Source organism: Calonectris borealis, chromosome 1 (genome assembly GCF_964195595.1).
Source record: "Calonectris borealis chromosome 1, bCalBor7.hap1.2, whole genome shotgun sequence".
Lineage (NCBI taxonomy): Eukaryota > Metazoa > Chordata > Aves > Procellariiformes > Procellariidae > Calonectris > Calonectris borealis.
In genome coordinates, this window is record NC_134312.1 from 7,964,388 (window position 1) to 7,978,613 (window position 14,226).

General features: G+C 47.9%; 1 protein-coding gene across 1 annotated transcript in view; it reads right to left on the reverse strand.

Annotated features, from left to right (window-relative positions):
* Nucleotides 1-2,608: 2,608 nt before the first annotated feature.
* Nucleotides 2,609-14,226, reverse strand: part of LOC142079585 (FERM domain-containing protein 4A-like) — a 77,474-nt gene continuing 65,856 nt past the window's right edge. The window contains exon 5 of the mRNA XM_075144011.1: nucleotides 2,609-4,313. Within this exon, the coding sequence (XP_075000112.1) occupies nucleotides 4,187-4,313 (127 nt within the window). The 3' untranslated portion in view covers nucleotides 2,609-4,186. The remainder of the gene's footprint in view (nucleotides 4,314-14,226) is intronic.

Consider the following 14,226-nt stretch of genomic DNA (forward strand, 5'->3'; position numbering starts at 1 on the left):
CTGGCTACTGCACGGTGAAGCGTGCGGTGTGTTTTCTCCCCTGGCTAGGCTTCAAAGCTTTCCCTATGCTCCTGGAGACCAAAGTGAGGGAGAACCTGCCCACTCAGATGTGGAGAAAGCCAAATATTCTGTGTAATGGCTTGGTAAATGAGGCATAACTGCATGTGCATGAAGGGATCTTGGGGAGGAGGGAGGAGAAGGCAGGTGGAAGGGGGAGGATCAGGGTAATTTTTATTTTCTTGTGTGATTTCGTGAAAAGGAGTCTGGGAAATACATTTTTTCTCCCTCAAATGTCACCTGTGCTTCAGGGGAACACAGCCTTGTCCTTGACTCACAGAAACAAGGAAATGAGAAAATTTGTCTTCACTGAGGTTGTGTCAAAACCCCCACAGAACTCCTCTGGCCCTTGCTTAGGGTAAACTCACACGAAGAAGAGCCATATTCCCTCTTGGAGCTCTGTTTTTGGCCCCTTCATCCCCATGAGCACTGGGGCTGGGGGTGCTTTGAGAATGAGCTGCGACAGCAAATCTTTTGGTTGATCTTCATTGCTCCATTCTATAGGATTCAGGCCTCGATGAAGGCAATCTTGGAGGGTCAGTAAGTGTTTTGCTTGGACACCATGGTCACATGAAGGACACCGATGGTCCCATGAGATCCTCTCAGGGTCCTTCTGCTGTGCCTGAGATCGTAGTCACAGAACCAATGGGTCCAGCCACTGCTCTGTCTGAATGTGTGGGATGCAGACACGGCATCAAAGATGCTTGGGATGGGAGGCACGAGCATTAATCTTGTGGCCAAGTGTGCTCTGTCCGAGTCTCTGGTCCCTGCTTTTGGGAAGATAGTGGGCTTTCACTGAGATACTGTTTGGGCCTCTATTCTGCAACTAGAACTCCTACGTTGTCTCCTACGTACGTGCCCCTGTAAACTGGGTCACTGTTCAGCTCACTCCTGAGGTGGTTTTTCTGTTGTATTTATTTAAGCTGCTGTTTTTAATATTTTACTTCATCTGGCAAGAAACGAGTGATCTAAATATAGATCACTGCTGTGATCCATGCTCCAGCCAAGTCATGGCCACACCTCATTTACAAGCCACAATTGCTGCGTTGGCTTGTCTCTGGCAAAATCAAAAACAAAGGGAACAAAACAGAGGATAAGATCCAGGTGTCCTTGGCTTTCACCAGTGCCAGCTTTTTAAAATAAGCACTTCCTTCACCTCCTTCATAACAACTCCTTGGGGAGCGAAGACCAGCTCTGCTATGGGCAATAAACACACCTTCCCCTGTTCAGCTAAACTGCCTGATTCACGCAGGCACCTGCACTAACGATGTGCATCTGCCAAGGAAAGCGGCTGGTGCAAGATGTCGATTCAGCTGCAGGCAGGGCCGGGCTGGGGCAGTCAGGCATATCCTACAGCAAGGGCCGATGCGGAGTAGAGCCAGAGTGCCTGGTCTTCCTCCCACCTTGAACCACCGGGCATCGCACGGACAAACCAGCCTCTGCAACCACGTATCGATGTTATGGCAAGGCTATACAAGTAGGTAAGGTGGGCCATTCTCTGGCCCTAAGGGTACATGGCACAATATAGCTCATGACTAAACACTCTCCCTCCCTCCCCCGGTCCCAGATGGGGTTACCTCCACTGTATTGCCTCTTGGGAACAGGTGCTTATCCTTGAACATCCTTGCCCGAGCAATGACTGGGACAGGGCTAGTTGGCACAGGCCAAAACCCGTGCCAGAACGTGCTAGTCATTAAACAGCCTGACTGATCAAGGGACAGCACTCGATGCCAAGCCCTGTCTCATTTGGTAGTACAAATGTGGCTTGGTCTTTCTGGGCAACAGTGGCTTGCTGGTCCTGTGCGAGGGTTTGGATGTGTGGGTCCACAAATGTCTCATTATAAAACAGGGTGGGTGAGGAGGAGGCATGGGCACAGCCAGGAGTATAGTACCCAACGCAGAGCCAGCTGGCAACCCAGGGGACCAGCAGCCCCAAGCTAAACAGGCCACAGTCATCTTCTTTCCCAACTGAGCAGCCCTGTGCATGGGGACATTTGAGGTTGTGTGTCTGGAGAATCAACAGGGCAAGGTCTGAGGTGCTAGCATGGCGTAATGAACTACCCTTGTATCATACGCACTATGGTCTTTCTGAGCTGCAGGGGAGCTTGGGGTGAAGTCATCTGTGGGAAGTCCAATGAGGAAACCTTTGGTGCAACAAGGAAGCTTTCAAAGTTTGGGAGCATGCAACACCCCCTGCTAGCTGCAGGGACAACAAGCACTGGCTGTGCTTAGACACTGAATGCCCCTTTCTAGACCTAGAGCAATCCTCCAGGCATGCCGGCTGGGTGCTCGCCCTGCGTCTTAGCAGAGACTTTGCACCCAACCTTCAAATTCAGCGCCTTTAATAGCACAGCACGGCTTAACTGTGGCTGGAAGTCAAATGGGGAGGGACCCGCATGGGAGACTGGGAATCCAGCAGGGCTATTTTTGGATAGAGATGACAGTCAGCTTGAATGTGCAAAGTAATGGTTTCAGAAGAGGTCAGACTAAAATAGACCAACCTAGATTTGTAGGCACTCTTTTTCTTTTTTTTTCTTCTCTTCTTCTTATTAAGCTTTCTCCAAAAAAAGAACAACAGTGTAAGCGTTTCCTGGCAATACTCCCAAAAGGAACTTTCCCCAGGAACCAAAATGTGATGTTCACTGAGCTCGTTGCTGGAGAGGGCTGACTAAGCACATCTAATTGCAGCCTTGCCAGAGAGCAAAGCTCTGCACAGCTCAGCTCAGCAGCCCTGCCTCTTTCCTGGGCACTGGAAAAAAGGCATTTTCTGGCTTCTACCCTGCACTTCAGGAGATGCAAAGCTAGTCCCTGCATTTTAGGACATGCAGATGTCAGGGAGCGAGGCTCCAGATTCAGTGTAAGCTAGGTGGCTTAGCAGGTCACAAACCTGCTGAGGGTTGTGGGATGGCGGTACAATCCCTCCCTAACTACAGCTGTCTTTTCCTACCACTTCCTCCCTGGCAAATGGAGGTGAGTCACCGGGAATGGCCGCTGCCAGCACAGAGGGAGGTAGGAGGGATCCTCCCAGGGAATCCCAGCTGCTGAAACCCCTCTCCTAGTCCCACACATCGAGCCGCCCCTCCGGTCCACCTGTCCGAGTCCGAACGCAGCCAGCCCCCACCTCAGCGGGTTTTGCGCCAGCTTAATTTTCTGGACCCTGCCCTTGCACTTGTATGGTTGGCTTGTGGCATCGGAGGGATCAGCTTCGCAGCTCTGCCGCGGGCACTTTGGTGGGGGAGTGGAGGCCGTGCCAGGACGCCCTTGTCTCTGGCACACAGAGTGCCTTGCAAGGGGCAGCTCTGTTACAATGCCGGCGACAGCAGGCTGGTGTTTTCAATAGCCTACGAGGCAGGGCTATTTCTGGTACAAAAAACATTTCTCCGTGCATGGCTTGTTCCTGTACAAGGTGGTCTTCAATACACACCCACAGACACCCTTCCCTGCCCCTCATACGCCCACATGCTCACTCCCCCTGGCTCACAAACTCTCAGTCACACTGTCACAAACATGTAGTCATATCCATCGCTGGCACACTTACACACTCTCACAGGTGCACGAACTCTCACGGTTCCAGTCACACACCCCTCACGCACTCAGCCCCCCATGCCTACGCCCACTCTCGCACGCACAACCTCACGCACTCTCACACTTTCCTTGCACACTCTCTCTCACACGTACAATCTCACAGACACACGCACTTACTCTCTCACAGACTCACCCCTCCGTACACACTCCCGCTCCCTCGCCGCCTAGCCCAGAAGATGGCGCCCGCGCCGCAGCCCGCGCGGCCGCTGCCGCCCTCTTCGGGCGGGAACCGCTAACGACATCCACTCAGCCCAGAGCGGGCCGCAAGAGCTTCTCCACCGGCGGTTTTTTAACACAAACCCAGACATTTCCTTCTAAATACAAGCCAGTTTATAATTTTAGCAGCTGCAGATTCCCTCCTACCAACTGGAAGAGTTACTTCCAGGGGTGTTTTACCTCAGAACCTCCCTCCGACAGGGAAGCTGGCCAGGGCGGTTAGAGACAGAGGAGTGAGGGAGGGTGGGAGGAGGAGGAGGGGGTCGTATCTTGAAGTCCGGGTGTGACCAGCATAAATTTTGGGTGAGGGGATGCAGACCCAGGTGTCTCAGCCCACCCCAGTGCCACCCAGAGCTCCCCGAGTCCTTACCTTGTAGATGCAGGACTTGGCATTCAAGAAAAACAGCTCAATGGTGGCATTGTCCTTCAGATAGGAGATGCTTTCAATATAGAACCTGAAAGGGAAAGCAAGAGAGGTGAGACACGAGAGGGAACTAGGGCAAAGCATGAAAATGCACTCATTACATGAAAAATGTGGTTAACGGAGTCATGATGCGTATACTAAAAATGAAGTTTCTTTGCTTGTGACAGACTGCGGTGATGAAAGAGGCTTGTGCATGCTCCAGGATGTGATCAGACATCACCACCCCAGCCATACCAAAGGAACTGGATCATCAAGTGGATGATTTTGTTTCTAAATAATCCTTTGTTTTGTTTTTAAACTTCAAATAATCCTTTATTCTGTTTGCTTGTAAACTCCCCTTCAGTCTCCATCACATTTTGGCATTTCTTCTTCACTCGTTTACCTAACCTGCCCATTTCTGTGCTGTTGACCTGCGTCTTGTAAAATGTTCACTGACAGGAATCCACTTCTGGGTTCCTTTGCTGGCCACTTCAGCTCTGCATAAGGCAAAATTTATAAAGGCTTCTTTACATATTTTAGCAGCTAGCATGTAGCAGCTATGGTTGCAGAGTAAGCAACCAGCAATAGTTAAGGACCTTGCACAATTTACCAGTACCATGAGTAGCGATGTTGGGAATGACTGGGAGTGCCAATAGTCTGATTTTTTTTTTGGATCTGAGATGACTTCTCAGAACTCAGTAGAAAGTTGACCAGCCCAAACCCTCAGTGTCAGAAAAACCCACGGTCTTGCATTGGCTGATTACACCAAATATTTGCAATTATGTTGGAAGTCTATTATATGTATGAATCAATTCAGTACTCCATGTCCTGCCTGCTTTGAAGATTTGATCCTTTGGCAGTGAACTCCATGAGAACTTTGCCACTGGCTTGAATCAACTCCAGCCCTTAATTCTGCCTTATGATCTTTTGGGGAAAAAATCTTAGGATATTGTCAAAGTTAATGACTGATCATTACATATAAGTATGTTGTGTGTTCCTGTAGTAACAGAGAAAGCCTGGATAAGTTCAGTGAATGATTAAGGTGAATTTTGCATTTACTTTGTGTTTTAAGTAAGCAAAAAAAACCCACATCTGTCTGCCCACCCTATTTTACAGTGATCTTTAAGTTGCAGCACAGCGGCAGCAATGATGTTCCTTACATAAATTCCACTACTATCGTGCCTTGTCAGAGGCAATTAGAATAGGGAAGGTGCCAGGGAAATGCTGTCTGGATCAGGAACTTAAAAAAATGAGATACCTTAGAAATCTGTGTTGAGATGCGGGGTCCAGTTACAGAGAAACCTTACTCCCTGACCCCACTGTCTGGGAGTGGAGCTGAGAGACCTGCTGACTCTCCTGGGGCTGCACACAAGCACTGGAGGAATTGTCCATGTTAAGCTATTTGCAGAATTGAGGGCCTTAAATGTAACCTTCTTAGGGGTAACGGTCAAAGCTTTGTAGTGCTCCTAAGTGTCTTTTGAAAACCCTCTAAAACAGTTTATTTCCTGACAGATACAACCAACTGCTTGCTTACCAAAGTGAGAGAAACATTTTGAGCTCTTCTTGTTTTTCTGCTGAAGTGCTCCTGCTATTATCCCTCCTTTTCCCCCTCCAGAAGAGTTCAAATGAGAAATAAAAGTAAAACCCAAATCAAAAAAACCATTTGAGTGTAGGGACCATGAAGCACAAAAATTAAACTTTTTCTTGATTTTTTTTCTGGTTTCCACTGAGTTTCACCTCCTGTCCTTGAAACTGCCTCTCTCTTTTTTTGGCAAATAAAAATATACTTGGCTTTAGAAATGCAAAAAGATGCTGCATTAAAAAAGGAACCTTCTTACTAGATCTGCTCTCTGAGTGCAGCTGGCTTTCCATCTGCTGAATTCATGGAGAAAAATGATAATTTTACACATTCTGTGATATTTGAAGAACCTCCTCTGCTTATCAGCACTACCAGTGCTCTCCAAGTTGTGATGGTAGGATCTTTAATTTCAGGGTCAGAAGAAAACAGGAACATTTATTCCATTTTTTAATCCCAGTGAAGGTTAGCCAAAATGCTTTTTGTTTCATCAGATCAAACGAGACCATCCTCATCATCACTAGAGGGCAATATTGCATTTCTTAAGGCTGCAAGGATCTTTCCCAAGGCTTTTCCACATACACAGATCATTTTCTGTGCAAAATTGAGTCTCTCAGAGCACAGAGCCTGCACATGATACTTCATCTTCACAAAGAAAACCCAATTCTCAAGTGATCTCCAGAGTGGAGAGTGTGCTGGGGAGCTACTGGCTCTCACACATGCACCCAGACAAATGCAAAGCATGTGCACCAGGAAATTGGTGCTACTTAAAAGAAAACAGATTTGCAGAGAGAACTCTTGTGGGATTTTCTGTGTGGCAAGCTCAGAAAACCCGAACTGGAGCAGATCCCCTGAATTCACAGACGGTGCTGCAACAATAGAAAGGGGAGAGAAAGACACGTTTTTTGCACTGATCGTGAATCTCTGTCAGACCTCCTCCTGTTACCATCTTTTCCAAATACGGTGAAGGAAACCGCACTTTACAATGACCAATGTCAGTGTCTAAGGAGGCAGGAAGAAGCATCCAGCTGCTAAGGCAATGAACCAAGCAAAAAATCTGGGTTAAATTCCTGACGCGGACACAGGTTTCTTTCATGACCTTCAGAAAATCATTTAGCTGCTTGGGGCTGTTGTGCTGTGTTTAGAAAACACTCCTCCCTCCTCTGCCTCCCTCTGTCTGTTTTGCCTGTTAAGCTTATAAGCCCTTTCTTAGGGCATGTTTCAAGATCATCAGTTTTAAGGGGCAACTCTCAGATTTCTGTTGAGGACTCCCCTGAGAGCAGCATTCCTCCATGTGCTGTGAAACTGATATATCCAGGAAATAATGGATGGGCTGGACAGAGAAGCAGGCGGTACAATGTGTCCGACACCTCTGCTCCGCTACCTACATCTCTTGCAATACAGCCAACAAACAGCTTTGCCTCGAGCAGCTCCTACAAGAGGTTCCTTGATAGCCAGCAACTGTTGGTATGAGAAATTAGGTGCCTGCAAGAAGGGGGAACACCCCACAAGACTTTGCGAGCGTAAAAACCAGAGAAATCACTTTTGAAAGAGTTTAAAAGATCAGCCAATGTTGATCTGTTTCTGTGTTCCCCATCCCTCCCCACCCCCAGTAACTTACAATTCATCAAGTACATTTTCTAAGCATTAACTAAATAGGCCAGTGAATATTACGCTGGGTAATGAACACAAAGTGCCTATCTTGACTGCTCCTTCTCAGTGGCAGGAAGATAATAATGAGTACTGCAGAAGGTATCTTGGAAGACTTCAGAAACTGCTGCATCTGAAACATTTAAGGCTTTTTAGCTGTGAGGACATGCCTCGTACTGATCAAATTGCTCTATATTAAGCCTTGGTTAACTGACAACTTGCTCTGAGACAGCTTAAGCCCCCTCACACCGTGATGAATGGCAATTCCCATCGTAATCAGCCAAGCACAGACATTTATATAGCAGTGCCTGTGAGAAGCAGCTGTGGAAACTCCAGATCCTTGGGTGATGGGAAACGGGCACCACTGTAATTTCTCCCTTGCATTATACACATGCCCACCTCCGACTTGCAGCAGGGAGAAATGCCTGACTGAGCATTGGACTCACTAGTTTGATTACTGGTCCTTCAGGAGTTGGAGAATCCCTGGCTGCTGCTGCCAGCCTCATATGCGAACCCAGTTGCGTGTGTGCAAATGCGCAAATTTAGCAGTGTTGGGAAGATACTTGATAACTAGTGCTTTGTCCTTGCAGTGGGGATAAAAGGCTTCAGGACTATCAGGGAAATGGCCTCCAAAAGCACCTGAGCTGGTGGTGTGCTTGTGTGGCCAGTGAGAGCTGGAATGAGCAGCACTCCCAATTTCCACACACCAAAAGAAACTGTCAAAAAATATTTAGCATTGCCTCTAACACGCAGCCCTGGACATATCCCTTCAGCCTGAACTTGGCCATCTATCACCTAGCAGGGACCAGGCTCTGAGCGATCGAGTTCCTGACTGTGCAAATGTACTGTCATAGCATTTGAGATCACATATCCATGTGTTTATTTCCAAGCAGAACCTGCCATCGGTAAACATATTTCACTGTGATCTTCAACAGAATGATATTTTGAAGCACGACCACAGCAAATGGATGTCTTGTCTACTTCAGGTGTAGATCTGTCCTTGGGCAGTGATATCATCCTAGTTCTTGTGACGTTTGACTCTGGTGGGAACCAGCTGGTCTAAAAGGCTTTTATCCAACAACAAAACCATTTTTTCCACAAAAAGAAACACTCCAAAACTCCCATTCTGGTGCTATGGTGTTTTCTTCCAAGAAAATTCAAAGAAGACATCGGAAGGACTTTGGAAGACTTCAAAAAGGTTTCAACACTTGGTTTCACTGAGGAACAGCATCTTCTTGAGGAGTGCCCCTACCAGAAAAAACTGTCATGGAAACTGGAGCCCTAGCTAGGACAAAGGGTTCCTCTGCCATCTGGAGAGCCCAGACCCGGCAAGGGCATAGCAGAGCATTCTCTTGTTACTGTCCTATCAAGCGTCACTCCTCAGATGTCTTGCTGCTTTCAGAGGAAGGCAGTGGGGTGGCCACAGGGGCACAGGAGGCAGCTGGGTGAGGGACATGCCAATGCGTGTGGCTCCGGTGTGCTGGTACAGTGCTGTACAAGAGGGCCAGTCAAAACAGAGGCGAGCAGTGCCAGGCAGTGACGGGGAGGCCAAGGATGGCACTGAGGATGTTTGCAGCTGATCAAGGTGACCATGACTGATAACAGTGTGGCAGTGATTTTTGGGTGAGTTCCTGCCTTTTCCAAAGGGCAGGAGCTGGCGAGTTAGTATTGGCAAGGAGGGTACCTTCCCTCCAGCCCTGTGATACTGTTTCCATGCAGGGAGGCAAAACACCCCTCTTGTTCCTTGGAACAGGAAAGGGGAAGAATCACAGAATAACAGTCCCAGTGGCTTTTCTTTCCCCTGGTGAAAACATTAATTTTCCCATGAAAAAGGAAAATAAAGGGTAAAATCGGATTTCATGGAAAAAGTCAGAATGAAGCAAAAGGATTTTGGTTTTGATGTGCAGTCACCTTCCCCAGTGTTTCCTCCTGCCCTACATGGGAAATACACTCAGACCCGAGAGAAAGGATCGAAATGGGCAGAGGTGTCTCCCGTGTCCTTCCCAGCTGGCTGACTCCATTCTGGTTAGGGTGCAGGACAGAGGTGTCAGCAGAGCTCGGTGACTGCCTCTTATTTCATTATTACAAAGCAATGGATAAAGGAGGAGACCCCTTTTCTGCCTCATCTATCCTGGGGTCTGGCTCATTATCCCTCACCATGTCATTTAAAACCTCAGAGGATAATTTGAAAAATATGAGGCCATTTGCTAACCAGGAAAAGAAAAATCACATGCGTTGGTATAATGGGCTTAAATGCAGATGTCATTATGTCCAGTGTCTCATGCTAAATGAGTATTCTGAGCAGCTCAGGCTGCAGAGCTCCTTTTATGTTCCAGCCCTGTTTGCTAATAGTCATGGGTGCGCACTTTTACGTGCTGACACTTAAAGCAGACAATGGTCATGCTAAATAGTTGGCCTGTTAAGTAATCAGCCAGGAATGAAAATCAGAGGCGCTAAAAAGCTCCATTTACCTCCCCTTCTGCATTCATTTTGATTCTTATCCCATGTTCTGTTCCCTGTGCTTGTGCCATGCTCAGACCACCCTCGCCCAGTGCCAGGGATTGGTATGCAGGGGACAGGACACAGCAAGAGAGACCTATGTCAACTTTTACCTCATTGCAAGGAAGCCACAAAACTGGAGCTGAATGTGATTGCAGGAATATAGGGAATTGCAGCTAACAAAAAAAAAGCTGTGGATATTGTTTAACCTCAGCCTATTCCCCCTCTCTTTCCCACCAGCTGTGCCGTACTATGTACTATGAAGCTGTTTGCACCTTTACTCATCACCCATCCATTTTTCTCAGAGTTTGTAAGAGGCTGGCCCATTGAACTCCTGGAAAACCACGTGTTTTGGGGATATTTGCTCATTCCTACGCCTCATCTTTTCCATGTACAAAATACTAAGGGATCTGCTTTGGAATATATAGAGACCAGCTCTCTTCCTCTCTTCCAGGCTGTACGTCCTGGGGGTCTTTGCAAACTGCAAAGTGCTCCAGTATCAACATAGAGAAGGAAAGGAATCAAGGCGGTAATGCAGGCACATTCCTCCCTGTTGTTTGGTTACAGCATCAAGCACCACATGGAAAGACACTGACCTCAATACAGGGAGGCCTCTGCCCTTTCACCAGGACGGGTGTCAGGCCTGACCAAGCCATAAAAGCAGCAGCCAGCTCAATATATTCTGCAAATCGCTCCACCCCTGAAATGTCCTGTGGAGCCTAGCTTCCAAGAGAAGTGCAGCTTTGTGCAAAAAGGCTGTTGCAGCTCCTCTTGGCTTGGAGCGATGTGGTTATCTGTCCCAAGTGTGGGGCAAGAGCAGTGACCGGATCACAGCAGCACACTGCCTTCCTCCCCTCCTCAGTCACCAGGGGAATTTCCCCACACTCTCCTGAGCTCCAGCCCAGCTCTTTCCTGTTCTTTGATGTGACATCTTGGCAATTACAAGTAACTCGATGGGTGCGCTGCCTTCCATAACACCATCCCTCGGTATTTGTAGACCACCTTTCATTTGAGGATCTTGAACTATTTTAGGAATAGAAATCCCTCCAGCCATTCCACCGTGTTGTCAGCAGCACACAAAGGTATGATTTGGCTGTGAAAGCTGGCAAGGGGTTTACTTACTCACTGGCTCTACCCCTTTGTTCAATGCCACGGCGATGGGACCCCTCATAGCAGACCTTTCTGCTTGCTTCACTGATGACAGCAAATCACGCTCACTGGTGTAAGGTATAAATGCACAAATTGCAATGAAAATGGAAACAGCGTCTGCATGACTTTGACCCAGTCAGAGAATCTGTGTGTAGGCGTTGACATAGCTATTGCTGCTTTATCCAAATTAGGTACAAATCCTGCACTGACAGCATCCATCATTTCTGCATAGTACCTATCATGCTGTCTAAATGCTTCCCAAAATTAGACAAGGCAATGCTGCCAGCATCAACACATTCAAAACGTGGCTCAAAACAACACATTTTTAGAATGCTGCTTTTTCTTCCCCCTCAGGTGGCTGAATGGAAAGGAAAAACAACTTACCCCCTTCTCTAAACACAGCTCACTTAATACAAATATATTCCCAGTTAAGCAGAAAACAGAAATGATGTTATGGGACTCAAGAGCCAGACTGCTATTAAGATGTGTGTGTAATGGATGGCTTAGCTCAGAGCTGTGTGCTAAGTAGCAGAGCCCCATTAGTTCCCTTCCTCAAGCAAAGGTCAGTTTTCACACAAGTAAATCTTCTGACTGGAGAGAAGTTTCTCATATCTCTAAAGAGACTCTGAGGAGCAAAGCCTCCCCGCAGGCAATTTATTACACCTTCCCCCTGGTGAACAGAGCAGGGGGCCACCCTGAGAAGGCTGCAATAAATTGTCTGCAGGGAGCCTTGTCTTCCAGCACAAACAAGGTCTGAGCGGCTGTATTTATACTCTGCGGCTGGGTGGGAGGAGGGGGTTTGCAGGGCTGCTGGCTTTTGAGATCTTCCCCCTTAGCGTACACACAGCTGATGTACACCAACCAGCAAAACATATGCTGTACAAAGAGATCTGGGTTACGGCACAGCTTCATATGGGACTTCATAGACAGAGCAGCTCATGGGAACCCCTGAAAGCAGCTTGGTTGGGCTGGGTTGGTTATGCAGGTTTAATATTCTGATTTTTGCTATTGTTTCTACAGCACCCCAGCAGTGCGTGGAGCTGTAGAGATATAATGTGAGCAGAAGATGTCTCTTTGTCTCCTTTATATGTAGCATAAACTGCCTGGGAGCTTGGTGCGGGGAGTTACCAGCTCAGTGCTGATAGTGAGAGCGGGTGAGGAAGACAGCACAGCTGGAAGGAGCTCAGAGACAGCTAGCCACAAGGATGAGGACGGGGCACCCCAAGCTGCTGAGACATCTCAGGGCAGTTCCCTGAACTCTCCTGGGATGATTAAGCTTCGTGGCAAAGTGGGGTCCAGCACCACCCTCCTTGCAGCATCCTTGCAGAGGGGTCTACAGCTGACCAGGGAAGAGCAGAGGAGCAGAGAAATTTGTGTATATATGATTTTTCCCCAGCATCTTTTCCTGGGTGCTAGCAGGTGAGATGAAACATATCTGTGGGTAAGAGCACGGATGCTGCTTCTCTCCCTCTCCCCTGGCTGCCAAAATTGATGTATTTGATAATCTCCTCGGGCCTCTTTCCCCAGTTCCTGCAAACCCGTCTCACACCATGGGGCAGAGAGAGGGCTGCTCTTTCTCCCTCCTTGGTGGGAAGAGGCAGAAGCTGGCGATGCGGGGGAAGGATACTTCTGCTACCACCTCTCTTCCCTCATCTTGGCATCAGCTTCCCAACTGGCTTTCCCTCATCCCACCCGCCTTACTCAGGGATGTACTCAGAAACCACTGCAGCTCGTCCACCGCCCTTATTCCCTGCCTGGAGGAAAGCGGTGAAGCACCACATACCCCTCTCTGGTGGGGAAAACTGTGGATGGAGAAACACAGCCCATTACATGTGAGACAAATAAATTGCTCTGGTTAATTTATTGTGGTTCTATTCCGCTTTTTCTGCCACAGCAGGCTGCTGTCATCACCACCCCCTAATCTAATTTCTCGGAGAGATGCAAAGCTGAGTGGAAATGAATGGCACACACAACTGGGGTGCGCTGGGATCGCCATGTGAGTGAGTCGGGCAAGTTGGGAGCAGCCTGCCATGAATCTGCACCCCATACATGTCTTCTGGCCAATGTGGGAGGCAGCAACATATTTCAGCAGCAAGTTGTAAGGTCCGTCCAGCCCTATGAACAATCCATATTAGCAACCACTGTCTCTCTTCCTTCCAGGGTCAACTGTTTCCAAATGGACTCCTGCTCGTTTTATTTTTAACATTAGTCTTTTTCTAATGGAATACTGCTTTAAAGGCTGGATATAAAGGAAGGCTGAAAAACTAAAATAGCCTAAGGCCTCATTAGCAGCTGAAATCTGGTCCAATTCCGTTCAGGTAGTCAGGCAAAGCCTTGTAGATGGGAAATGCCTCCTCAACCCTGTCTGCGCCAACCCTGTTTTAAACAGTAATCTGAATTTATAGGCTGCCCTTGATGTACACAGAGGGGATTAATCAGGTGAAAAGAGGTAGCTACAATGTAGATGCCTACATCTGAGCAGGGATCTGAGGTCAGAGAAGAGACATAGGTATCTTAAATTGCAACTTACTGAATTCTAAAGCAGTCATCTAAAATAAGTCAGATGAATTGTTCCTGGAAAAAGTGCCTATTTCTTTCCAGTGGTTATACAGGGAGGCTGTGCTAATTAGCCCTGATGTAGAGCCGTCTACCAGGTAAACATCTCAGGTTTGGTGTGGTGAGTCCCATCTCAGACATCTGTCCCACCTGCCTCGGACCTGGACCACTGCCGGTGCACACAGACTTACGTTCCTTCAGGTTAAAGGAAGCAACGATATGCGTGAGCTTTGCACTCTGTGTTTCAGCGCTGGTCTCTCATTTAAGGCCACTTTGTTCGGTAGTAACTGTGGTAACCTGGCAAAACGTCTGGCCTCAATATTGAGAGTCCTGAGCCCCCGTGGCTCCCATGCTGACTTCAGCCTAGCCGGTATGTATGAACACATGCCAGACGTTGCTGGACACGGGCATTCCTTTGTGGGAATACTGCCGGGCCATAGATACAAACACTGCCCCACAGTGTATTTGAGTATTGAGGATTTATTTCACACTTTTTTCCATGTCTTTCTGTAAGAAAAACCTTTCCACGTGAGAG